At 41.9% G+C, this 27,170-nt stretch overlaps 1 protein-coding gene across 4 annotated transcripts in view; it reads right to left on the reverse strand.

The window, feature by feature from the left end:
• Nucleotides 1–432: 432 nt before the first annotated feature.
• Nucleotides 433–27,170, reverse strand: part of pcnt (pericentrin) — a 34,041-nt gene continuing 7,303 nt past the window's right edge. Inside the window, exons 6-61 of one of the 4 annotated variants that reach the window (XM_085440653.1) lie at nt 26,834–27,166; nt 26,080–26,482; nt 25,436–25,852; nt 25,128–25,346; nt 24,934–25,029; nt 24,700–24,843; nt 24,278–24,533; nt 24,095–24,174; nt 23,684–23,957; nt 23,425–23,525; nt 22,979–23,090; nt 22,703–22,829; nt 22,430–22,549; nt 22,261–22,333; nt 22,048–22,152; nt 21,817–21,928; nt 21,695–21,735; nt 21,465–21,596; nt 21,064–21,307; nt 20,783–20,921; nt 19,487–19,928; nt 19,214–19,411; nt 19,046–19,117; nt 18,526–18,630; nt 18,062–18,214; nt 17,204–17,350; nt 15,402–15,562; nt 15,120–15,292; nt 14,778–14,959; nt 14,499–14,661; nt 14,092–14,334; nt 13,393–13,625; nt 13,111–13,218; nt 12,535–12,555; nt 11,890–12,126; nt 11,625–11,798; nt 11,239–11,391; nt 10,403–10,582; nt 9,279–10,304; nt 7,939–8,109; nt 7,646–7,823; nt 7,073–7,383; nt 6,880–6,982; nt 6,604–6,776; nt 6,252–6,524; nt 5,903–6,060; nt 5,580–5,709; nt 4,667–5,458; nt 4,361–4,576; nt 4,031–4,246; nt 3,637–3,863; nt 3,478–3,554; nt 3,248–3,389; nt 3,020–3,147; nt 1,771–1,926; nt 433–836 (exon numbers count right to left, since the gene is read on the reverse strand). In XM_085440653.1, coding sequence (XP_085296779.1) covers nt 805–836; nt 1,771–1,926; nt 3,020–3,147; nt 3,248–3,389; nt 3,478–3,554; nt 3,637–3,863; nt 4,031–4,246; nt 4,361–4,576; nt 4,667–5,458; nt 5,580–5,709; nt 5,903–6,060; nt 6,252–6,524; nt 6,604–6,776; nt 6,880–6,982; nt 7,073–7,383; nt 7,646–7,823; nt 7,939–8,109; nt 9,279–10,304; nt 10,403–10,582; nt 11,239–11,391; nt 11,625–11,798; nt 11,890–12,126; nt 12,535–12,555; nt 13,111–13,218; nt 13,393–13,625; nt 14,092–14,334; nt 14,499–14,661; nt 14,778–14,959; nt 15,120–15,292; nt 15,402–15,562; nt 17,204–17,350; nt 18,062–18,214; nt 18,526–18,630; nt 19,046–19,117; nt 19,214–19,411; nt 19,487–19,928; nt 20,783–20,921; nt 21,064–21,307; nt 21,465–21,596; nt 21,695–21,735; nt 21,817–21,928; nt 22,048–22,152; nt 22,261–22,333; nt 22,430–22,549; nt 22,703–22,829; nt 22,979–23,090; nt 23,425–23,525; nt 23,684–23,957; nt 24,095–24,174; nt 24,278–24,533; nt 24,700–24,843; nt 24,934–25,029; nt 25,128–25,346; nt 25,436–25,852; nt 26,080–26,482; nt 26,834–27,166 — 11,182 coding nt within the window. In that variant the 3' untranslated portion in view covers nt 433–804. The other 3 variants (XM_085440654.1, XM_085440657.1, XM_085440655.1) reach the window with 3 other exon arrangements.

Consider the following 27,170-nt stretch of genomic DNA (forward strand, 5'->3'; position numbering starts at 1 on the left):
GTCCATTCTTTGTTACATAATACTAAATCAGCATACGGGAAAAAAAAAAAAAAAAAAAAAAAAATCCCAAATACCTCAGTATTCTAACCTCTCTCAAATGTGGCTGTCATTAATAGTTGATTTAGTGGCTGATGTTTCTGTTACTAATGTAATAATGTGTATTTAAAAATCCCTATTTTTGTAGAAAATGTAAAGAGACCAAAAATAAAACTACCCAATTAGAAGTTCCTTACTGACTGGATTTACCTTTGTACAGCTTTAGTATACCAAAATGCTCACTGCTTTACTCTGTGCACTAAAAACTTCCTGTTTTAAATCAACTCTTTATTAAGCCTAACAGTGGACTACAAACAGAACTAAAACACCCCGCCATTGTTCAATATTTATCAGGATACCTGTGTTTTGAGATTTTGCAAGAAACACTCCATCTGGTTCATAGTCACACTTTATTTACTTTATGATAAAAACAACATGGACGTGGTTTACATTTTATAATGGTGCACAAGTTTAGCACAGATCTTAGACTTAGAGTATAAAACTAGTGCATTTAGTAACACGTGTGGAGAACATTAACACCATTTACAGAGCACAAAAAAAGCAAACAGTGTTTGAGAAACAGTGTATAAAGAGTGACTTTCAAAATATTGGCAGTACACAGGATAGAAAAATTACCCTCCAAAAATAATTAAAAAATAATTTAGTATAAAAGTCAGGAAACTTATAATTTCTATACATTTCTACAAGATGTAAGGCATGAGCAGTTTTGAAACAATATGCAGGCAGATTCAGTCTTTAGATTTCAGGCTACTTTGGATCAGGCAGGAGACCAGATGAACCTACAGAAAGGGGAGAAGAAGAAAAATTAGATGCAGCAACAAAACTGGCACCTTACATAAACAGGAACCAAGCTAAAGTTTAAAATGGTCTTGACTAGAAGTTCCTTTCAGTAAACGTAGTAGTTATTTAGTAGTTTTCCAACTAGTTAATAAACAAAATACTTGACTTTTAAAATTATGACAATGTACTGAAAAATAGCACTGACATAATTCTTGTTAGAGAACTGCATCTCTAGCTCTAAGACTAAAAGCAGTAAGGCACAGGAGCATTGATGGCGAAAGTTATGAGATAAGTAGATGAGCATGTGCCACTATTCCCTCAAAATTTCAGAGTGCACCTCAAAACAGTTCAACATTTACACAAACAAAGTTAAATAAAACAAGACATAAAAACAAATGTAGCTGAAATGGAATAAACTATTCCACTCAGTGACTTCATGCTCTGCAGGGTTTTGCATCCACGTTATGCATCTACTGCACCAGCTTAACCTCTTTTCTTCACACATACAGAGCCACCTGGGCTTCAGACATTGTACTCGATGTAACTATGTACCTCCTTTGTTCTACTTTTCCAGATGCATTCAACTCGTTCACCGTGTTGACAGGAAGCTCTGCCATGTGCTCAGCCACGGTTTAAATCTTGAATCATCACTTATTATGGCATCATCATGCCTCAGTATCACATTTCTGACAGCTTAGCTTCTCACTGCATTGACAGCCAGATCTCACAGCACACCACATGACATGTCTCTCAAAAATTATTATTTAATACGTTTGAATTCAATTTTATAGAACAACCCTGCAGGACATGTACATTTCCAGACCAAAGTTATCCCCTGTAATAGACTGTGCTCGGTGACTAGTGACAAGTCAGTCCCTGAGCACTGTGCTACTTTGTCCTTCAGTGGAGTGAGTGTGTTACACTCACACTCACCTGGCCCATATAGGTAAAGGGGCGACAAGCAGCTCAGGTACAGCCAAGTCCCGTTCTCTTGCAGCCAGTGCTGCCGATAACCAATCATATCAGGGGAACAGGGTGACTGTAGTTTCCTTTCCTCTTTGGGGGGTGGGGATAAATGAGTCTTGTTTACTAGGTTGGAAGATGATAGAGCACAGGTTTTGTGGGATGTGGAAACAATTTTATTTCATTTTTTTAAACCAGTATGGTCTATATCTATATCTATCTGAATGGTTAACTGACTTGCACCAGACTAATGGCTATAAAAATGCATAGGAAACATCTCCAAGAAACAGGGTGATTTATTTAGGAGACATGCATGAAGCACCAGGATCAGCTCACACAACATTTATCTTTTTAGAGGGTTGCTAAGTCACACAGTCAGATTGACAAATTCTTTCAATGGCAGACAAAGCAGACTAGAATGCTCATGCCTGCAATACATTTTAACAGAATGTATTGTACCTGGGAGTTTCTTCAACAGCACAAAGTGCATTTATATATGCAAAAAGCCCAACATGGTCTCCTTTATGTAAGGAACCAGCAAGCTTTTGCTTCCCAGGCAAAAGCTCCCCGGCATAACTCCTTCAGGGTTATGTCGGGGAAGGGCATCTGGCATAAAACCTTGCCAAATCAAACATGTGGAGCAACCTGCTGTGGTGACCAGGGAGCAGCTGAAAGTCATTTTAAAGAGCCCGATACAATTTAGTCACTTGTCAGTAAAGCCGTCTCGTGGCTGGTTGGTTAATTTGGTTTAGGGCACTTCCAAGAGAGATGATTGTGTGACTCTTTCCTCCCTTTTCCATGTTTACAAGTATTATCTTGTGTTCTTTAGAGTGTACTGAAAGTACACTTGGGCCATTCCTAGGCTACTATTGTGTAGTCTGATGCTGGTACAAGTGCTATATCCCAGTGCCCTGAAACATCTTCCAGTTTGATATTCAAATAAATTAAGTGTTCAGAACCCCTTAAATTGTGCTCAATAAGGCAAACCCAATGCTGTCAGTGTTGAGCTGTTTGAAGACCATCACCACAGTGTTTTCTCTCAAGCCTGTGCACTGCTCAATCTGTCATGGTTTGCTATGGCCAAGCAGACATACAGCAACAGTGTTCCCACCTGTAAACCAATGAACTTACCATTAGGGATACACCCTGTGTTCGCAGTGAATACCTTATAACCCCCCCCCCCCCCTCTCCCCTCTTTCGTATTCTAAATGCTACTCACCTTGCTTGGCTCCCACCAACCGCTGCTGGACTTTCTCTAGATGACGGATATATTCTGTCAGGGATTGTTCTGGATCCTGAGCTGTTCCACCTGATTGTACAGAGGCCAAAGGGGTACTGGAGTGTGACCTGAAGAGTGTAGAAAGCGTATTTAAGAAGACGAAAAAAAAACCTAAAAACTAATTGAATCATATCAGTTTCTAATAAAATCTGCTAAGCGAGGCCAAACCTGTGGCGCAGCCTGAAGGGCGATTTGCTGGGTGGGACGAGCGCTGACAGAGTGTCTATGTAGATGGCGCTGCTGTCTCGGATCTGCGTCGGGTCAGAATTTGATCTTGGCTGCTGCTGCCTTAAAACTTCAGCTTTAGGCCCTGCCAGGAACAATAAAATTAAATTACCTATGCACTCATACTCACTTGGATAATACACGCAAGTCTAAACTATGTAGACAGAGCTGACCTGGAGCATGCCCATTGACAACCCCAGTTGATAATCTTCGGATTGCTTTCTGCCATTTCCTCGTCAGGAACCTCATTCTGAAAAAGTGCATGGAATTAACTAATAATCTCTGCCTTCTAGGGAATACAACTAATATGTATATGATGATACATTTCTTACCTTGAGACCGCAATTATGACTTGCACTGCAGCCCTAAATCGTCCGAGGGGTCTACGCTTGGAGGAGACTGGGGGTGAGGGTCGAGCTCCCATGTGAGCGATAAGACACAGCGTGGCTTGTTCACACTCCTGGAATCCTCCTATCAGCAGCAGCAAGTAACGCTTCTGGTACACCAGAGCTTTCCTGAAGCTCTCAGCTCGCAGGTAGCGCTCATAGTAACGCTGAAGCTGCAAATCAAGCAAACGCTGTCAACATTTCATCCCTATACAACCAACAGCGTACAGCGAAGCCAGAAATGGCAATTAGGTCCTTTGGAGTCAATATCTGTTCTTGAAAAGCTGTTGCAAAAATGGTTATTACACCCCTAATTTATCCTGATGTGCTGCCTACTGACCTTGCTCTGGCTGGATATGTCGTAGACAGGCCTATTTTCGGTTTCCGCGGTGACCTTGGCGAGCTCATTCTCTGTGCGGCGCAGTTGTCGCTCCAGGCAGGTGAGTTTGTGTTTGAGAGTGGCCCTCTCCTGGCTCAGTGATGTCACACGCTCTGTCAACTCAGAGTTCTCCTTCAGTAACGTCTCCAACAGGTTGGAAGACGACTTGGACGGCGTCTAAGGTGACAAAAAGTTCATTTAGCAATGATTACATGTGCTAAAATGTAATCCTAATGAAAAACTTTGTCACAATAGTTTGGATTCCTCATAGGGATTAAAGCACTTGAATACCTGCTGGTGCTGCTTTAACACTCCTGCCTGGCCACCATCAGTATGGAGGTTGGTGTGGGGGTGCTGGAAAGGTTCAGCTTCGCGTTGTTGTCCCGCTGTTTGTCCAGACAGGCGCTGAGCAGCCATCTCTCTCTCGTCTCTTTCCAGCTCTGCCAGAGTGCGCTGCAGCTCCTGCATACGCTGCTGGTCCTGCTGCCTCAACAACTCCAACTCACACTAAAGTCAGAAATGTTCACAATGATGTGTCTGTATGGATTTGCATAGGCAGTGAGTACACTAGAGAAGATTTGGGCTGATGCATCTTACCAGTTTGCTGTTGATCCTCTCCTGTCGCCTCTCTCTTTCCATCTGCTCTTGCATCTCCTTCCTCTTTTCCCTTTCCCACTGCTCCTCCCTCTCCCTCTCTTTGTCCTTCAGCACTCGGAGTCTCTCCTTCAGCTCTGCGAGTTCCACCCCTTGGCGCCTGGACTGCTCTCGCTCCACCTCTAAAGCCTGGTTTGCTTCCTGTTTCTGCTCCTTCAGAGTCTCAATTGTGATACGATTTCGGGTGGCTGCTTCCTGCTCCTTCTGAAGCTCCTCCCTCCTCGTTCTGTCCTCTTCTTCCCATCGCCTCCTGCTCTGTAGTAACTCTGCCCTCAGTCTGTCCGCCACAGCTGCCAACTCCTCCCCTTGCCTTCGCTCTTGCTCTAGCTGGGAGCGCAAGTCCGAGATGAACTTCCTGTCTCTTGCAGCGTCGGCATCATGTCTACGGCTGAGCTCATCCACCTGCCTGGAGCAGCGGTCTTGCTCTTCATCAAGCTTCCTGTGAGAATCTGCAAGCTTCGAGTGAATTTCAGTCAAGCGAGTTTCTGCTTCAGTCAGCAGGAGCTCCTGACGAGTCTTTTCTTGCAAGCTGAGCTCTTGTTGCTGGGAAGAAAGTTTGCGTTCATCTTCTAGCTCCTTCTGAGTGTCCTCCAGGCGTTTCTCTAGCAGCAAACAGCGGGACTGTTCAATCTGAAGTTCTTGTCTCAGGTTGCTACAGGCCACCCTTTCCTGCTCCACCTGCCCCTTTAGAGACATGACCTCTGACCTCAGCTTCTCAGAAGACACCTGTACATTCTAGACAGAGTACATTGCATAAAAACACAAACATTGGGTAGTGATGTTACAAATGTAGCGAACTGAAGTTTTCTGTACGAATAGAAAATTTTAGTAGTGTCCATTTTTAGTGCTCTCTTACCTCTCTCCTTTCCTCCTCCTCCCTTCCTTTACGCAGACTTAGAGCCCTCTCCTGCTCCAGTTCTTGTTGAAGCTCACACACTCTGGCCTGCTCTCTCCTCAAAGCTTCCTCAGCCTCTTCTATCGTCAGCCTGAAGAAAATTGGTCATTTCCAACTTTACCATAGTTACATTTAGACTAAAACATTAAAAAAAAAAAAAAAGTTTAGGAAAGGGGCCCTTTAACATGCCTCAACAATGAAGTTGAAACCCATCTGATTTGCAAAATGCTGATTCACAGGGGAGGCCTGTTTAAGTGCCTGTATTCTGAGCAGGTAATACATACCTGAGCGACATCGTTTTGTTCTTCTGCTCTTGCTGAGCGTCATGTGCACATTTGAGTTGTTTCTGGCTCTCCTCCAGCTCTGCCCTCAGTTGGGATTCATCCCGTCGTTCAGTCTGCAATTGATCTCTGTGCCAGTTACTGTCAACTCTGTCATCAGTCTGAGAAAGATGGTGAAAAAAAAAAAAAAAAAAAAAAAAAGATTTATACAGATACAAGGTAAGTTAATGCACCATGTTAAGTTAAACTCATCTTACACCTGAATGAAAAATAATATCTTCATGCCAATAACCGATTTAAAACAAATTATCCTTTAAATAGAAGAAATTTTGAACCAGCGCTTGAAACTCACTTGGGAGTGTCTTTGTGCCATTCGACAGAGCAGCTCTCTGAGTGCAATCACAGTCTCCTGCAATGCCCTCTTCTCCTGCTGCCAGCTCATGGGAGGATTAGATGATTTATCTTGGTGGTGCAGTACAGCAGAGCCATCTTCAGCATGATGCTGCGACAGACTCAGTGAGCAGGCTTTTAAGTCCAACACATGAGACTGTGCTGATGGATTGACACGACGCTGAGACAAGGTCAGAATTCTGCAGCTTTCTTGATAAACTTTCTTCAACAGTCCCTGCGTGAAGAAAGTGAAGTGAAGAAAAATCTGGCTTTTTGTTAGTTTAACATGTTTATCAAATGTGTGTGAAGCCTACCTGAAGCTCAGGTGACAACAGATCATCACTGTAGCTCATACTGCCCGCAGCACTGTCCGTGTTAGCGGTGGGGTCAACTCCTCTACAGCGGAGGTACTCAATAAACTGAGCATCCAGTCTCTCAGTCTGCTCCAACTCCAGTCTCAGCCTAGCACCCAGTTCTGAACTCACATCTGAATAAGAGGAGAACAGCGACGTTCAGCTGCCTTTATGCAGAATATCCAGATATAAAAGTGACTCAAAATCCTCACAAGTCACAGGTGTGGAAATACTCACTGCTGCCATATCCGTCACTGGCCCATTCAGGTGCCGACAAGGAAGAGGTGGAGCCAAGTGGTGAGGAAGGAGTCGTTAGGTCAAGTCCTTCCAATTCACGTACCTGTGAACAAGAAAACATAATAATCTGAGTGAGAACTGAAACCAAAAGAAATGAACACATGGTTTACATATCTGAGCTCGAACTACATACTTTATCGGCATCCAGTGAATCGAGGATGGAGTAGTTCTCAGACACTGACACAGAGCGTGGCGAGTGGGAACTCTGTGTAGCTGGGTCTGGGGTGATCGTCCTGGAGTGTGAAGGAGGCTCCATTACAACCCTGGGAGAGGGTTTGACCTGGGGGAGGTCCAGGCCTGTGTTATTCAAGCCACTGAGCTCAGAGGTGTGGAAACGTTCAAGGATTCGGTCCTCAGAGCACTCGAGTCTTCTTAAAACCTCCGGAGAGCTCAGAGAGTCTTCGTGGTGAGACACAATGTCCTCGAAAGCTCCGACAGAAATATCTGACAGCGGAAAAAAAAAAAAAAAAAAAAAAAGATCAGTATGAGAACATGTTTCTGTTAAAATGTTCAGGGGGCTCTATAAATCATGTTTTAAACAAAGTTTGCATTTCTTATTTTAAAACCCAAATTCCACTGTTCCTTGTAAACATAAAAGGCTAGGTCAAATAGATTTCCATTGTCATTGCTTTTTATAGGCTTGCACATAATCATAAATCAATATTTACCCTCACACAATCAGTGCAAAGACTTATTTAGTGCTCACCCTTATGTGGGTATCCCTGAAGTGTGTCCTGTTGGCCCTGCTGTCGGAGCTGCTGCAGCTCTCTCTGCTGATAGGCCAATTCCTCCTCCTGTGCAGCCAAGTCCTCCTGAACGCTTTGAAGTTCTGCCTTCAGTTGTTGGTTGTCCGCTTCAAGGTCAATGAGAGCACGATCTTTGGTCTGCCAGAGAAATTGTGACATTAAAACGCAGCAGTCAAGCTTCAAGCACTCAGACCACCACATTAAAACCACTATACATCTTATCTGATAATGTGTGGTCCACTCCGATTCCCACCTGAACTTCCTCATGCAGTTTTTCAGCCCTTTCTGTACTGGTACTCAGACCCTGTCTCAGTGCAGTCAGCTCTGTCCTCAGAGCCTGATGTTCTTCCTTGAGCTTGGACAGCTCAACCTCCTTTTGTCTCAAGGCAGTGTCTGCTTTAGCCAAGGTCTCCTCAGCATGGGTCTGAAGTGGAAGAAAGACATCCACAGAAACATTAAGTGTCATATCACACCCCTTTTCCTTTAGCCCCCCCCCAAAAAAGAAAACATACACAAACCTTATATAACCAGATTTAAACACTTTCAAATATAACAGCATTTTACTGAGTATAGTCAGTGTATGCATCTGTTGCATAAGCTGTAATCTTTCACTCGCATTACAAACAACTACATCAATGTAACATGAAGAGAGAAATTTGCCAAAAGCAGCTGTGAACTAGTAAAAAACAAAAACAACAAGCTCCGATAAAATGCAGAGACATGCTACAAACTAACCAGTGCATTAAATAAGTCATGCTCTCTTTTCTTACCACATCCTGCCAAGTTAGAACAAAACACGAAAAATAAAGTGCAACACAGCTTTAAAAGCCAGTGCTACCAAAGATTTTCTTCCTGCTTCCTCTTTTTAATGTCACTTCCTCTGTGCGGGTCAAGATTTTGCTATCTCTCAGTGCTGCGCCACGTCACAACAGCAACGCCCCTAATTATAACCAGATGTGGTCTTGCGGCACAGCTGTATGCTTCGGAGGGGAAAGAAAAAGAAAAGCAGCAGCAAAATATTTCCTGTTTCGTACTGAGGCTTGTTTAATTTTAAAGAGGTTGCTGGACAACTGACATTTTTGAAAAATAACTCTTTTGAGTGACAATAAACAGATTTGTTCAGTGAAACTATTACAATTTTAAAAACTGAAGATTAGAGCATGTTTTACTGCTCTGTTTAATGAAATACTCAAACAGTTAAAACATTTTAATATTATATGGTTATTACAGATTGAATGATAAATTGAGCGATTCTTGTATAGCACTTTTCTACTCTCCTGCAGCACTCAAAGCGGTTTATACAAACGTGTCTCATTCACCCATTCATACAAGCACTTTTTTCCTATGCTGAAATGCTTTTAATCCAACAGTCACACATGTTCATACTCCAATGAATGTGTCAGACTAGAGCAGCCAGGGATCGAACCACCAACCTTCCAATTGTACATACACACAAAGACAGTAAAGGTTTATGGGAGACAGAAATATGGCCGACGTATCCGCAAATTAGACCATCACTGATGACAGATAGCTGTGTTCAAAGTGAATGAGCCAATAATAAGGTTTGTTCTTTAAAACTAAACCAACACCTACCAGCACTTCCTTTTGAGCCTCTTCTTGACTGGTTTCGTTTTCGTTTAGCTTAACTGTCAGGTCCTGGATGAGGGCTCTCAGTGAAGTCACTTCCTGTTGTAGCTTTTCAATTTCCTCTTGGAGCTGGCCCTCTCTCCTCCTCAGTGCCTCACGTTCAGCAGAAAGCTCCCCCTTCACAGTCTCCAGGGTTTTAATTCTTGCCCTTTCCTGAGCCACCTGTTCCTCCATATCGACCACCTCTGCTCGTAGCTCCTGGACTTGTCTCTCAAGAGTGAGACTGCTTTCTCTGAGGATGCCCATTTCCATTTCCATCTCCGTCTCCTTTGTTTTTAGAGTTTTGATCTCTCGCACCCTCTCCTCTTCATTAGTCTGGAGTTCCAAAACCTGAGAGCTGAGGCGGGCTTTTTCCTCCTGCAGGGTACCCGCCTCTTCTGCTTGAACTTTCCAGCCGTTCCGCTCCTCCTCTGATAGCTTCCTCTTCTCCCTCTCCTCTTCTAGCTGGGCTGTGACCTCTTCCAGCTCAGTTTCCTTCAGGGAGAGGAGACTTTGGATTTCATCTGACTTTTCTCTCTCAGCTTTTAGCCTCTTTCCAAATTCTTCCCCGTGCCCTCTGTACTCTTCCTCCTGGGTGAGCAGTAATCGTTCCAGTCCCTCTTTCTCTGCCACTGCAGTCTCGAGTTGACTCTGAAGGGCCTTGATACGAGAACGAAGAGATCGGGAGGCGGTAGAATGAGTCAGGCTGAGTTCATGCTTTAGGCTGTTCGGCCCCGCTTTCTTCTCTTGTTCTTGGATGGTATCGTTTTGAGGTTCGGGGCTGGGGGCGGGTGAAGGATTGATGCTGTCACCGTCCTGAGAGTCACTGACTTCATGCAGGTTGGGTCCCAGGGTGGCGAGTTCTGCTTGCAGCGTACTGATTACCTCGTGAAGGCGCTCCTCTTCTTCCTGTTTGTCTTGGCGCACTCTTGTGATTTCAGATTTAAGATGTTCCACCTGTGAGCGCAGATCTTCAAGCTCAGCTTCCAGAACCTTTTATCAAAAAAAACAATCAAAACGATTCCATTAAAAATAAATCATGGCCTCACCAGGTATGTGCACTCAAATATTTAGTTAGCGTTTACACTGACCTTGTTATCGCTGGTATTCTCAAGTTCCTGTTCCAGTCTTTGGAGTTCACTGTTGAGGTGGTCGATCTCGTGGTTTTTCTCCTGAAGAAGTGCTGAAGGGAGCGTCTCTTCATCCATTTCATCTTCTTTGCAAAGTTGCTCCTTTTCCTCCTTAAGTATCGTCAGGGCAGACACATTTTCCTGGAATTGGTGGTGCATTATCAGTTATCCTCAGATTCAACTGTTTTTCAAGTAACCATAATGAGTGTAACTGAGGAAATATTAAATAGAGAAAAAATAAATCTGCTGCAAAACCAGAAAAACTGATATTTAAAAAAATTAAAAAAATGTTATCGATGCGTTTTAAACTGTAAAAACCTGTGATTCACGGTACAGGGCTAGCTCAGAGCAGCAGATAAAACAGTCTTCCCATCTGCACTGCTTCACTCAGTCACATTTAAAAATAATAATAATAATTAAAAAAAAAATTTCAGTCAGGCTTTGTTTGGGTGTAGCAGTCTGACGTAGCAGGCTTGATAGAAGTTGATGTAGCAACAGAAAAGTAAATGCAACAAGTAATCATCTTACTTTTATCAGCCATGAAGTGTGCAAGTAAGCTAAGGCTACAGTAAAGTAACCGCAGGAAGGGAGGAGACTCACAAAAAAAACCAAGTCTTCAAAAGCTGAGATGACAATATAATTATGGCACAAGTATTCTTTGCTGCAGTCATGGTTTTACATGAAAGTACAAATGTTGGACCAACGCAACTTATTGAATTGTATTGAACTGTATAGTGTAACATATTTTAGGTCAGTTACATTGTTTAGTCATCTGAGAAACACATCCCACTTCTTACCTTCAGGGCAGTAATTTGCTCTTGGAGCTCATTAACATGTGCTGCATTGGAATTAGTCAGCAGCTCCAGCTGTAGTGTGAGGTGTTTTACTTCAGCTTCCTTTATATTCAAGTCTCTCTGCACGGTCTCCAGCTGGCCAAGCAGAACCTCAACCTAAGAAATGCAACGTAACTATTTAAATCAAAACCAAAATACAATTTTCAAGTTCTGCATTTGCTGATAACTAATCAGACTTATGGCTTTAAAAGATTGACTAAGACATCACAAACATTTTTCCAACCAAAAGGTGGCAGCACAGCAAAACGTGTCAAACAACAACCGCCACCACACATCTGCTCAAATCTTCTTAGCTACTAAAAACTAGCGTTACATAAAACCTAACAGACCTCCTGCTCTTTGCTCTGTAGACTCTGTTGAGCAGTGTCTAGGGCATCCTTAAGCTCCTGGGTGGGGTCACGCATGTTGTCATGGTAACAGTGTCTCGTCTCATCCAATTTGGACTGCAGGGCTGAGATCTGAAGCCTGCTGGACAGCTGCTGCTGCTCTAGTGCCTGTTTATCCTGACAAAGAGAGCGAGAACATCAGCTAACTCTTGAGGGAGGATGCACACCAACACTTCACCTGAACTCAAAGTGTGCACTTTGCCCTTACTTGTGTAAGCTCCTGCTCTCTCAGCTTCGCTTTTTGAAGTTCTTGTTCCAGTTGACCGACGCATCTGTTACTCTCTACACTGTTGAGCAGCGCTTGCTCCAACTCTCTGATTCGACCGGCCAGCTTGTCTATCTCCTCATTGCGTTCTGCAAGATCGCACTGGGCTTGCTGACAGGTTCCAAGCAAAGAAGAATAGTCCTCGGTCTTATCTTTGATAACACCTTGCAAGCTCTCAACCTGCAGAGGCAGAAAGATTGATTCAGTTTCAGGGTTTTAAGATGGAAAACTGCAAATTTAAAACAAACAAAAACAAACAAGCCAAAGAACAAAACGCTTACATGATAAGATGCTTTAAAAAAACAAAAAAAAAAACAAAAAACATAAACACAGCCAATCCAGATCTGCAGCCACTGGTTGGGACACTGAATTTAAGCCATTTCAGAGAGCAGCAACATGAAGATGAAAGACAGATGACGTATGAAAAAGATGCAAATGAATATTAGCAAATGGACTACTGAATACTAATGAATGCAGAACCTATAACCAGTACATAAGCACTACAAAAAAGATGATGCAAACCACACACACACACACACCATGCACGACAGAGAGCTAAGACAAGCATGCTACAGTTAGATTTCATACCTGCAGAACCAAGTCCTCAAACTACAGCAATCCATTCAGCACAGGGATAAACACATGGTAATAGTCAGGCTCATTGGCAAACACCACATTCATCACTTCAACACCAGTAACACTATGTACTCCACAGCTGACTTGCAAACAGTAATCACACCAAACAAACACTACAACTGCGACACACTAGAAACAGAAACATTTTGTTTAACAAATTCTGGTTAAATACATCGTGCTTCAGTATTTATGGGTAGATATAAATCAGAGCATTGAAATACTTTAACCTGTGTTTAAATCACAAAACATTGCACACAAAAAAAGACATCTGTTGTTGAAGCCAACAAAGCCATTGATCCAAACACGAGAGTTTTAACTGAGACTATGCCTGTGGTAATGAATTTGAAATTTAGGCTGAATTACAGGATAGCAGTAGATCTGATAAGACAATGTTTGAAGGAAAAAGAAAAGAAGAACAAAAGCTGCTGTTAAGGTACTTCTGTTTTGAGTTTAAGAAATGCTTTGTGACCAAATCACAGGCTGAGAAAAGCTGTAATATTTACAGACACACACAGTTAAGTGCCTCACCTGGTATCCTTTATTATCCACACTAGGAGTCTGTCTGAGCTGGGCCTCAAGCCTGCGGATCTCCTGCTGGAACTCATCCCGCTCGTGTTCACGTTCCACAGCCTGCTCCTATTATGGAAGGCAACAAATTCAGTGAAAGCCTGTCCGCTGCATTAAGCACCAACTTGGAAAATAGTCTATGACACTTTAATAACCTTGGAAAAACAATCAAGAAAGAATCCATGATATCCAAATGCAAACAAACCCAAAGATTACACACCAGTTTAATTTGTCAAGCCTCACCTCGATAAACTGCCTGTCATGTTTAAGCTGCTTCTCCAGTGCTTGGACACGCTGGTTGAGGTCTTCAGTGTGGGTCTTGTGGTGCAGCTCCGTCTCCAGGCCTCTGGTTTCCTGCTCCTCGAGCTCCCTCTCCAGAGTCCGGAGACGAAGGGACAGAGAGCGGTGGTCCTTCTCTGCCTGCCGCTGCAAGTCCAGCCTATCTTGGGACAAACGATCAGTCTCTGCCAACAAAGCTTGAAAAATAAAAAGAGGGATTAAAGTCAGTAAAATTGTTTTCATTCAGTTAAATTCAGATGAATTAAAAAAAAAAAAAAAAAAAAAAAAAAAAAAAAGCAGAGGCAGAATATGAGTGAGGTTAAATACTGACAATTCAGCATAATCTGCCTTAAGAAATAGAACAGCAAATGACAGCACTCCAAGATGCTTTGCCACACGCTATTGGTAATTGCAATATTACAAAAAGCAACCTCACAGCACTGCAAATATACTGCATATTCATCCCCACTCCCTTCTCACACACTAATACTCCACTCTGACCCACAAACCTGCGTCAGGATCTAAATTGAGCCAATGGCCTACGGAGAGAAGACACGTCTGAGCACAGACATTATATAAGCGCACAGTCAAACTCGCTAAAGAGGTCATGTAGCATTTTATGCAGACAAATGATTTCATGTTTTTGTACTCCCCTCCACTAACCTCTCTCTCTCTCCCCAAGTCCAGCAGAGAGATGCTCCTTGTGTCGCAGGAGGATGGCATGCTCCTCAGTCAGCTCATGATGCTTCACTCTGAGAGTGTCCAGCTCTGCGGTAAGACCCTCCATCTGGTGTAGCTTCACCTTCAGGTCCTCTAGCTCCTCCACAAGCCTCTCCTCTTGAGTCTCCTTCTGCTGTAGAGACTCCTCTAGGGCTGCTTTTTCAGCCATGTAGCCTTCAAGAAGACCTGAAGAAATCATGCAAATGGTACAAGTTTATTTAAAAAGGGAACGACCTCAAACACGACTGAGCGTTACAAATGGCAGAGCTGTTAAACTGTGGTGCAAGTGCTAAATGTGCAGCATAATCAGAAGACAGCAGCAGTATGCCAAACAAAGACATAGTGCTCACCTTCTGCTTTGTGAAGCTCCACCTGAAGCTGACTTTTAAGCTTGGCCTCCTGATCAAGCTGCTCCATTAGACGCTTGTGCTGTTCAAGGAGTTGTGCAGAGTCTTCTCTGCCTTGAGAAAACTTTTCCTCCAGAGAAAGATGAACACTGTGAGTCTGCTCCAGCTGGAGAAATGACCAGCATAAAATGATCAGACACCTTGCAAGGCTGTAAAACAGGAAAAAAAAAAAAACAAAAAAAAAACCCTATGTGGAATGAAGAGCATCTCTACTTCCTTTACCTGCGTATTGGCTTGGTTGAGCAGCTCTAGCAGTGTGTCCACTGTATGTCGAAGTCTGCTGCAAGCACTTAGAGCTGCTTCTTCTCCACCAGGATTGATCTCACCATCTGAAACCAGGAGACTCTCACAGAGCAGCTGAGTGAGCTCCAATTCCTCTGAAGACAAGTCTGCAACTGAAATACCTACAAAAGAGCAAATTAAGTGTTTTTAACCAATTCTCACATGAATTACACTAAGAGTCATCCTTGGTTCATTTAGAAATAAAACAATTTTCAGTTAATCCCCAACAAACAAAAAAAATCCTAGCATTCATTGTAAATTTATAGAATACATCAGTCAGACCTGATTCTTGTGCCTCTTTGTTCACGCTTGAGCTCCTTTGGCGAGTCGCCTGCTCGGACGTTTTGGCTCGGGCACTGATCTTTTGTCCAATCAGTTCTTCTGTTGCCACGATGCCGCGGAGCATCTCGATCAGCACCTGCCTCAGCTTCTCATTTGTACGGTGCAATTTGCATCTGGGTTAACAGGTACACAGAAATGAGAACATTCAGGATTTGCGAAAGCTCAGAGCTGCTGCTTAAGATATAATTATAATAAATATTAACTACACAACTACATGCACACCTTTCCTCTTTAGCCGTCTGCAAGTCATCAGTGAGCATCTTAAGAAGGTTCCCTCCCTCCTGTGTCTCTCGCTCCCTTCGTTGAAGGAGCGTGTCCATGGTCTCCATTTCTGCACGTTTTCCTTCCAACTCTCCCTGCAGGCACCCGACCTCTGCCCGCAGCTGTTAAAACGAACAAAGATATCTTGTTAATTCTCCTTACACTTGTGACCAACCTTTAGTTTCTCACCTATGCCATGGCTTGTTTAAAACCTGTGTGCAGCTGAAACCCAGAGAGGACAGAAGTAACAGACTGAGGGAAAAAAAAAAAGAAAAAAAAAAAAAAGGGCATGGCAGGACCTCTAAACCCAAAACATAATAAAAAGACTGAAACACTGGTTCTGCACCATCCAAGTCTCTGATTAAAGCCTCTGGGTCTTAACAAGGGAAATGGGAAAACCACAAAAACATCCAGATCCAAAAGCATAACACAGAAGACATTTACAAGGCTGAAGAGAAAAATACTCCTCATTTTAAAGTATATAATATCAAAGGTGTCTGATGTTAAGTACCAACCCAGTACGGTGACAAAATCCAACTTCAGGGCGTCAAACACTCAAAAGCTGGAAGAGTTTTCTTGCATATCTGTTGTAAGCGTCCTTACCCTTCCTTCCTCAGCCTCTCTGATCTCTCCCTCAGCTTTCACCATGTTTTCCCTCCCTTTTCCCCTCCGCTCCCTCCCACAACTGCATCTCATGCAGTCACCTGCCTCACCAAAACAATGCTGTAGCCATGACAACAGCCCCCTCCCAACCTCTCTTAAGCGCTCCTTTTTAACCTCGTGGGGGACACAAGTGTGGCCGTCTGTTAGTATCTCACTACAAAGAGTCAAGCTAGACCGGTGCCATGGAAACAAATATATGCAAACACCAATCAGTCATAAGACCGATCAGTTTGTGAAACCCAAGAATGGGACTGCAGGTTTTAGGAAATATTAATGCAGGTAATATTGCAACTTCCTTGTTACAACCCTAGAAGATAACCAAGACCAATCAAAAAAAAAAAAAAAAAAAAGTCAGTGAGGATAAATTATAAATCCCAAATACATAACTGAATACAGTTATGTGCCAGGACATGATTTTTTTTTATTATTATTATTATTATTATTATTATTATTATTATTATTATTATTATTATTATTATTATTATTATTATTATTATTATTATTGTAACTGCTTTTTGTAACTGTCCAAATGAAGTTACAAAAATGTGAGAGAGAAAAAAGTCATTTTCTGAAGATCAGGATGAAATCAAATACTTGCTTTACTTCGGGGGAGGGACAACAAAAAAAAAAAAAAAAAAAAAAAAAAAAACAAAAAAAAACCAGAAACAAAAAAGCCAAAGCAAATGCAGTAAAACTGTTTTTCTGTTGATCTACTAATCGATTATTCGACTAATGCTTTTAACCTTAATCTGAAAAGCAAACAAAAACAAAACACCAGATTGGTGATTTTATTCATTAATATGTTCATCTTCCACAGGATACCATCTGATATATGGCGAATAAGGAAACTAACCCACAGATCCACAGTCTGTATAACCATCCCTCACTCTTTGCTTTAGTTTCCAAATCATTGCATCTCCTCAGTCCTCTTGTGGACCTTTTCCAGTCCTTCAGTAAAAATACAACATTTTTTCTGTCCACTTCGCCCAGTTAGTCTTGCCTTCCCCCCCCCTTAAGTAAAACAGCCATTGTCAACCTATCCAAGTTAAGACTTCATAGATATATTTATATGCATATATGTATGTATGCATGACTGGTACCTGGGCCACCACAGCATCTAGTTGCTGCAGCTGGGCAGTGAGTTGACTCATTTTCTCTGTGTAGCTCTGCTCTTTTTCCTCTTGTTCAGACGTGAAGCTCCGCCTCAGGTTTTCAAGCTCCGCCTCCTTCTGCTCTTCAAATTCCGTCTTCAAAGAAAACAGTGATGTGTATAGATTAATTCAAAAACGCAGAGCAACAGCTGAAGTACACAGTAGGTTCATTCATTCCAGAGATCTTTGGACTGACTGGCTTATAGCTGACAACTGGCTTGCACATTTCAGATGGTAAAATGCTAAAAGTCTGGAGGGGGGAAGGGGAAAAAAACAAACAAAAAAAAAACAAAACAACAACTTCAGCCTTAAAACCTTCTGCATCAGGGGATAAAAAGCTTAGATCCATCCCATTTAGCCACTGTTCAGATGGCAGCAACACGAACACATGCACGACCCATCAGCACACACATTCAGAGAACAGACGGACACGAACACTTGTACATATATGATGGAGGGATTATGAGAAAACTGGGTTTGGATGAGGCCTCAGTGGGATAGAGTCCAACAGAAAAAAAAAAAAATCCCTGGGAATGAACTGGTGCAGCTAAAGCTTAGAGAGGCCAATGGCATCACACACGCGCTCCAAATAATCCGGAGCTATTCCATAATAAATGTTTGAAACGAGTTAAATAAAGAAACAAATATAGGGAACATCAATGTATTTTCACAGAAACTGCTTATATGGAGAAACATGGCTACCTCAAAGGTGTTCAGCATTAATAAAGATCTTAATTGAAAGGATACTTCTAATCCTAACTGTTTCATCTATCCCAAGGAGTTTTTTCTTTTTCCCCCTCCTCTTACCTTCAGTTGATTAATCCTGTCCTGCAGCCGCTCTTCTGATTGGACTTTGAGGAGCTCCACCTCTTCTAGGAAGTGCTGTCTTTGCCTTGACGACTCCTCTTCAAGCTCCCTGCGACATGCCTCTAGTTCCCGTGCCGAGACTCCCTTCAGCTCCTACAGCAGACACATGTATTTATTTAATACCGCAGTACTCAGTTAGTCAGAAGGTCAAATTTTTAGTGCTTCGGAGAAAACAAAATCCAAATAAATACTCTGTGCCTCTAATAGACCATTATGAAGGATCAACAATAATTGAGTGTAGTCCATTCACTAATGGGCTTTTAGAGCCACTGAGACAAGAACCAACAGGTCACCGTTAAAACAACCCGCAATTTAGAGAACGGGATGTTAGTTCACGTGGTTTAAAAAAAAAAAAAAAAAAAAAAAAAAGCAAGAGGATTTATGACAGACTGTGACGCACACACCTGCAGCTGGACTTGGTGCTGTTTGGTTAGTTGCTCTTTTTCAGCAGTGTAGGTTTGCGAGAGCTCCTGCAGAGCAGTGCTGTGTTGCTGCTCAAGCTCTAAAACCTGCAAAAGAAACCGATGCAAATCAAGTCCGATTTAGAGTCTCCTGGTACTTAATGCACAAGACTAAGTCAATCAGATGAAAACAAATCAAATTTGATTATCCAGCCAAACAAACTTTGCTCCAATGCTTTTATTTTGGATTTTAACAAATCAGTTTCATAAAGTTTTAATGGCTTCAAGTTATGAATAACTGCCAACAATCCCATTATATCATGTTTAAGCAGAGACCATCTGTTTGCCATAGTTACACATCTTTTTCAGAGATATTTGCATTAAAAATGAAAGGAAATCTGCAATTATATACTTATTGTTGTGACATTAAACCAGCCTAATAATGAGATGGTACTCAGCTATTTGGCTTTGAGACAGTGGAAAAACAAACATGATGTAGTTATCATGATGACTGTGCATGTACCTGGTTCTTGAGTGCTTCCAGGGCTTTGCAGTGTTCAGTATCCAAGGCTTCTTTTTGAGCAGCCAGTTGAGACTGTAAAAATAAAACATGAAGTTATTGTTTTGGTAAAAGAAACTTTTGGTATTTTTATTTGACGGGGGGGCACGATCCCTACTCTTCATTACTCACTTTGTGAACATGGCTGAGCTCGGCTGCCATGGCTTTAAACTTCTCCATGTGCACATGAGCCAGTTCTTTCCTCAGTTCTTCCCTGATGGACAGCTGCTCTGCAGTATGACGCTCTATTACCTGCTTATGTTCTGAATTCAGGAAAATCAGATCTTCGCGATGTTTCTCCTCAAGCTGAGCCATTTCATCACGTAGTGTCTGCAATTGTAAAGGACAAAGACATTAAAATCCACAAACAAACAGAGAAACTGTCTGTGGCTTCCATCTCCTTACTTGCACTTCTTTCAGGTAGGTGGCCTCCAACGTATCCATGTTACTCAGCATCCTCTTTTCTAGTTCATCTTTCTCCTCCTGGTGTTTAAGAGTCAATTCAGCTTCCAAAGCCTCCAACTTAGCACGATTAGTCTCTTCAAGACATTCAAGGTCTTCCTTTAGTTTGGAACTGAGGGATACTTCCAAGGCAACACGCTCTGCATTATGCTTACATTCAAGCTCTGCTGTTTTAGCTGAAAGCTGATCTTTGTGAGAGGCACAGAGTGAATCTAGCTCTGCTTTGTGTTTGGCATTGAGTGCATCCATTTTTTTGGAGTGTGTGTTCAGTAGCGTTGCCCTCTCATGTTCCAGCTCAGCTTCATATTTGTCCTTCAGCTCTGCCACAGACACTTCATATTTCTCGATTAAACGCTGCTCTACCGCTGCCTTTTCCTCTTGGAACCTGAATAAAGACATGAAAAAGTAACCAAGAAGCTAACATGTTTGAAGAGTAACTGAGACATTTCCAATACCATGTTTCAGTTTTTGATTTACTACCATGTGGCCTGAGTTTGCAGTGCAGACCCTCACAGCAGTACAGCAAGAGAAATTGTAATTTTTTTTGAGTGTCCATTTCATTACAGTTTACCTATACAGCTGCAACATCATTGCTATAGCAACCATATGCATTTGTTCCTTCCTGTATAACCCGAGACAAGCCTGGGCATGTCATGTGTCAGCCTCAGATTCAGTTTAGTATCTAAAAGGGAGTCATTTCAACAACATCCAACAAACAACAAGAAAACCCTTCCTGCTCAAGGTGGAAACAAACTTGTTGCATCACTTGAAGCAGAAACACCCTTGAGTGCAGCAAGGCTAGGAAGGAGGAGATATTAGCAGCTGGTGATGTGTGGCCTGGAGATAAATAAATCAGTCCACCATGCGCCGCTGGAGCACTTGGTTGTACTGTGCAAATGGTCAATTTATATTACTGGCGCGGTTACAAAAAGCAGCGCCTTAGGCAGCTTATTAAAAAGCTACAACCAGGTAAAAAAAAACATTTTTCAGTTTATTACGTGACAATTTTGGGCAGCTCCTGAAGAACCCTAGGTTTATATTTTTCCCTTTATGACCAAAAATACTCAATATAATAAAAAGTTTCTTGAAATATAGCTTCAAACCATTGTAAAGGGTATTTCTCACTTATTATAATCATTATTAATTGAGAAAAAAAAATCATACACAATCAATATGATTACCTATTTAATACACTCTGGATTATACAACTTTAGCTTCAATCAACACTCTTGAGCTCACCTCTCTCTGGCCTGGCACAGCTGCATCTCAACCTGCTCATGAAGCAGCTCTTTGAATTCTACAGACATGCAGTCTTTGGTCTTTTGCAGCTCTGCGTCATTGGCCTCCACTTTCTGTTTCAACAACAGAACCTGTTGGCCTAGAAGGCAGAAATTAAAAACTCATGGAGAACCAAAAGGTAGATTCTGTATACAGTTTTCAAAACATGAGATCTGGCTAGAAGATGCAATTCACCAACATTTTCTATAAATAAAAATTACACGAGTCCTAGAGATTCTTACTCTCATCATTTTCCAGTGCATCCTGAAGAGACTTCAATTTCTCCTTCTCCTCATGAAGCGCTTTTTCAAGCCGTGCCTGCTCCGTTGCCATCTCATCATGGTGTGACCTCAGGACAGAGATCTCAGATTCATACTTCTCCTGCAGCTCTTCTTTCAGCTTGTTCATATTCTCCTGTGCTCGACTCCTCTCTAGTTCAAGAGCTTCCTCAAGACGGGCAAGCTGCTCAGCAAACTCTTGTTTCATCTGCATTATATTGAAGGAACATTAAATAGCTGTTACTAAACCGAAGCTTGTCACTGTATTATGAAATCAGTATTTTCATGCAACTACACCACCTGCTGCTCAGTTTTCTGTTTTTACTGTGTAGGATAGTTTTGAGTATGAAGGATTACAGAAATACCTTCTGCATGTTCTGGATCTCAGCATCATGCTGCTCGGTGAGAGCAGCCACTCTGTTCTCCAGAGTGTAGATGATGGTCGTTGCTGTTTGCAGCTCCTCAGTGTGAGACCATATCCTGTGTTCCACTTCAGCCTAATTATAACAATAGAGACATTCAGATTTTGGGCCAAACAATGTAATCTCATTAATGTAATCTCTTTGTTATCTATATTATTAAGCCTTCTCCTCACCTCAACTTGTATTGCTGCCTCCAAATGGACTCTGGTGAGCTCTACAACAAAGATATTCAAGTTGATTCATTTTGCAACACACACAGAAAATAAATGAATAAAAATAAAAGTATGTGAAGGACCTTGCAGATGTCTGTCAGAAAGTTTGGCTCTGAGTTGCTCAAGGTCCAGAGCATGACAAGTTTTCATCTCCTGCAGCTCTTTATAGTAATGATCAGTGAGGTCTGCGCGCACCTGATGTACAAGTTACAACATGCAGCAAGTTAACCAAAAACACTTGGTGACAACAAGCAGTCACATATTACTATGATATCACTTTAATAAAAGGCTGAACATATAAGTTGATGTCTGACCTTCTGCACCTCTTCCTCAAAGCAAAGAGTCAAAGAGGATCGCAGATTAGAAAGGTCCATTGTGTGTTTCGCCTCAAGCTGAAGTGTCAAACTGTCAAGCATTTCCTGGATGAGGCACAGGAAACAAAACAGCCTCTCAATCAATTACACTTAATATGTATCGACTTAAAATTTAACTGACAGCAGCACCCATTAAACATCTGCATCTCTTACCCGCTGTTTCTCCAGCTGAACGGTATAAGACAAAACGTCTTTATCCCCTTGAGCTTGACACTGAGACAGAGCACTGAAGCACAGACCAAAGACTTGAATATTCACAAAAACATTTGTGCAAAACTGCAGAGCATGAATCTTATTTTTATATCCAGATAAAGTGAAATACCCATCATCAGTCATTTTAAGCAGAGAGTCCTCCAAGGCACCTTCTACCAGCTTCAGCTGTAGCAGAGCAATTTCCTCTTTGTGACTCTCCTCTGTTGCATGTAACCGCTTCTCAAAATACCTAAAAGCAGGATGAGGGTAAAACATGATGGAGTAGAGAAATTAAGCTCAATTTAAAGAAACCCATAATTCAGATGTCTGTTTACACTAAATGTTAATATTCAGGAATAAATGCATCAAAAAAAATTTGTGTTTTCAGGTGATTCTATGGTACCTCCTCAGGTTTTCTAGCTCGGCCTCATTTTGCTCTTTAATTTCTCGTTTCTGTTCATTAAACTCCATCTTTAGGCGTTCGATGTCATCAACCCGAGATGAGCGTGCAAGCAGCTGCTCCTTAAGCTCTGTAAAACAACAAACAGACATATCATTCAATCACTAAGAACAGGCATTGCTAATAATATATCATGTTTGTTAGAATGTAAAGAAATCCAGTGTATGAAAAAAAGAAAGAAAAAAAATCCAAGCTTTAGCCTGGTAGGCTTATTCATACCACCCAACTCCTGACGACTAGTCCTCATGCTCTCCAGCTGAGTCCACAGCTGACTGATTTCCTGATCCGAGCTCTGTTTGAGCAAGTTCTTCGCCTCCTGTAGCTGTGAAACCTGGGTGGAAAAGTTTGGAAAAATGTTTTTATGAAATTAAAAAAGAAAAAGAAAAATGACCCAACAGGTTTTTAAGATGTCAATATGTTTCAGGAAGTAATTATTATATTAATAAGTTAGTATCCAGAATTTTTACACACTGAGAAAAAAAAAGAAAGAAAAAAAAAAAGATTATCCTTTTTACTGTGACTTAAGACTTAGAAAGCTGCAGATAAAATGCATATTTAGGGTTGCAGTAGACCAGTAGTTCAAACTGCAGGGCATGCCCCTTTGGTGCTTGGATACATTTTTACCAGACTTTGTGGAACCGACCCGGGACATGCCAGAAACTAACCTCTTGTTGCAGTTGCTGTTCTTTCTCCTGTAGGTGGAGGACTTGCTGCTCTTTCTCCTGCAGCAGTGTCTTATTAGAAGAAATTTCCTCCTCCAGGGAACCTTTTACAACAACAACCAGAACAGAGTCGGCTTCACTCATCATTACTATGCATATATTAATGTAATACACAAATTCAAATCATAGATTTAGAGGACTGTGCAGCCTCTTTATGAAAGTGTATACTGTTGAGGAATATGGGAACTGTGGAAGGACTCACAGACAGCAGCATCTCTCTCAGCCAAGGCTCGTTTCAGCTCCTCTAGTTTCTGTGTCTGTTCTTTACTGGAGGTTTGGAGCTCCTCTATACTGGCTTGCGTCTCCTGTACCTCTAACTGTTTCTGGGACACAGCTTCCTGTGCTTCAGCGAGGGAGGCCTGGGTGCTGGTGAGTTCAGTCTGGGTGGCACTGAGGCTGTTCTGGATCTCCAAAAGGGACGTTTGAAAGTTTGCCTCCATGGCTTCAGCATCTTTCTCCCACTGTGCTCTTAGATCCTGAAACAAAATAAAACCAAAATGGAGTGAAATAGAATAATACACACAATGACAAGACAGTGCATGTTTTTAAAAGCCACAGCAGTTTTTTGAATTATATTTTTATACAAAAGCTGCTTTTTATAATGAAATTTCACCTGTATTTCTTTGGCCTGCTTTTCATCCATTGAAGCCCTTTCCTGAGCAACACGAGTCTCCCACTGCTCCTTCATCTCTTCTGAACACACGAGAAACGATTCTTTAGAAACCGGACGACTCAAACAAAGACAGCTAAAGAATGAAGATCATTGAGCAGCTGAGATGATCTTGTGTGTAATCACCCATGTCTTGTTGGTGCAGCTCAAGCAGCCTCTCCTGCTGCTCCTGGTTCTTCCTCTTGATCTGGTCCACCTCTGACTGATGGCGAGCCTGCAGGAGTGCAATTTCCTGGTCAAATTTCTCCTGCATAGAGGCCTGGACCTTGATGAGGGCAGACGTCTGCTCCTGTTCCACGTTTTCTTGAGAGCGCTCAAGATTAGACTTGTGGACTGTGGTCAGGCTCAGACGCAAGGATTCAAGCTCAATGGCCTTTTGAGCCTAGAGGAATAAAAGCATAATGAAATGATGAATCTAAGTCAGTATTTAAGAGGACAATAATATATTTCACTGACTTTGGAATATTTAAAAAAAAAGAAAAAAAAAAAAAAAGAAGAGGCTGACTGAATGAATAATGTTTTGGCTTGTGCGTCTGCATATAATATACCTGAACCTGCTGCAGTTCAGCCTGGTGAGCAGCTTCCATGCTCTCTCTCAGCTCCAAAGAAACCTCTGTCTTCAGCTGACTGACAAACTCATTGTGTTTGGCACTGAGCTCTGAGATCATCCGCTCGTGCTCACGTTCAGTTACCTGTCACGAAAGAAGAGCCAGAAAAAGCTAAAATGGCGCTCTTGGTGAATGGAGTCCTCACAGCAGTGAAGGAGTGAATTGCTCTGATACCTGTTTGATTAGACTGATCTGTTGTTTCTGTTCTTCCTCCATACTGGCCCGCTGCTTCAGCAGCTCTGTCTCCAGGCGAGTATTCAAGTCAGAAATCTAAAGAGTCATGCAGATTATATTTATTATTGCTTGCTACTAAAATTAACATTTAATCTGACTCTATTACAAATCCTACAGCAATTGATGAATCGCACCTCCTGCTGATGTTTCTCCATCAGATCTTTTATCTCCTGCTGATGAGATGCCTTCAGCTTTTCTGTAGCCTCCTCCACAGCCTGTGCCTGCTTCTCCAGGAGAGCCTTCACCTCGTCTACTTTCTCCTTCATTTGCTCCTCCAACAGATGTCTTGCATCAAAAATCTCTTTGTCCTTCTCCATCCTCTCCTCCTCCCATTTTTCCTTCACTTCAGCCAACTGTGAATATAACTTTATAGGTTAAATCACTGCACATTAGCATTTCAAACTGCCTTGCATTTAAAGCATGGCGTTACGTAATCTCTCACCTCGACATCCTTGGCTTTTAGCAGCTTCTCAAACTGTTCGAGTTCCTCCTCTAGCACTTGTTCCATTTTTTTGATCTGTTCATCCATCTCTTCTTCTCTTCTGCTGTGCTCATCCCTCTCCTTCACAGCCTGAGCCCGATCCTCCTCCGAACAAGTCAGTTTCTCTCTCAGACAGGAGATCTGAGACTCTAGCTCATGCTTCTCTTTTTCAGCACAGTGCAGACTATCGAGGCTCTGCTGCAGCTCCTTCTCCAGCCTCTCCACCTCCGTTTGGACACTTAAAATCTGCACACGTGTCGTTTCAAGCTCCTTTAAAACTGTATCGAGCTCTGTAGTCCTTTGACTCAACAGCGTCGATGCAGTTTCGTGCTCAGTTTTTGTCTCCTCGAGTTGTGACATGAGATGCTCATAGTTGGCCTTGAGAAAAGGAAGCCAGGGAAACTGTTTTAATTATTTATACAATAATTTTCTTATCAACTCAAAACCTCCAATTTGATGTCTTAGTACTAATATGACTACTGAATCAGCTCCACCATTCCAACTTTGTTAGAAAAAAAATTAAAAAAAAATCTAATTGCTCAGAAACCTATTATCATCATATTTGAATGCATTGTAATTATTGCACACTTGTGGTACTGGCATACCTGTAATGTTTGCAGCTGGTTGTCATCTCTGAATTCTGTGCTCTCTAAATCTGCAGTCTGCTTTATCTCCTGCAGAGATGATACGAGCAGCTCCTGCTGTTTTTGATGAGACTGGAGTGCAGTTTCCTCCTCCTTTAGTTCCCCTACCAGTTTTTCATCCTCATCTGATGGAAAGGTACCAGATATGAGGAGGGAAGTTTCAGCAGAGATTTCAGTTTCCTTTACTGTCAACATTACTACATTCTCCTGCTCTCTTTCTTCTGATAAGGCACAGTGTTTGCTCCTAAGGCTGTCTTGTTCATAGACTTTCAAGTTCAGCTCCTCCTCAAATTGTCTCCTCATTTCCTTTTCGTCTTCGAGCTCCTGGAGAGCTTCCCTAAGCTCTTCTGTGACTTGAGCCCACCTAAAAAGACAGATAATAATAATAATAATAATAATAAAAAAAGATAAAATTTATATCAATCTACAGTAAGAAATAAATGTAACCACAGCAAACCAGCTTACATTCAAATGTTTATTGTAAACTAGTGATTTACTTCTTAGAAATGCCTTTTTCCAACGTGGACATTTAACAATATTCACCTTGAGATAAATATTTATTATTAATCAAAATTAATAGAGTTATGCAATTTACTTTAGAAGTAAATATTACTGTATTAACACAATAGCAACATCATTGTTAGGTATAGAGCACAGAGTTGTTTTTAAAAGGACTTTGAATTAGTCATTTGATAAACGGCATGAACTTCATTACCTGCTCCTTGCCTCCTCAAGCTCTTCTGCACTCTTGATTACTTCCTCCTTTAACACATTTAGATCCCTCTCCTTAAGGGCCAGCTCCTCACGGAGCTCCTCACACTGCTGACTCAGCAGTTCTTTTTCCAAGTTAGTGTCCTCAGACTGCTGCTCGGACACGTTACTCCTTTCCATCCTGCCCGAAGCGACGTTGTGAAGCCACTGAGGGTTGGACTCATCAGCCAGAGAGTCCTGTGGACTAGAGGTGTTTTGGCGGTCGTCGTGTTCTTCAATCAGACGTTTGGAAATTGATAACAGTTCTTCTCCAAACACATCACTATTTAGCTCAAAACTGA

Source organism: Copadichromis virginalis, linkage group LG19 (assembly GCF_057382275.1).
Source record: "Copadichromis virginalis isolate Kocher_CV1m ecotype Utaka linkage group LG19, C_Virginalis_male_GT1.1, whole genome shotgun sequence".
NCBI classification, from domain to species: domain Eukaryota; kingdom Metazoa; phylum Chordata; class Actinopteri; order Cichliformes; family Cichlidae; genus Copadichromis; species Copadichromis virginalis.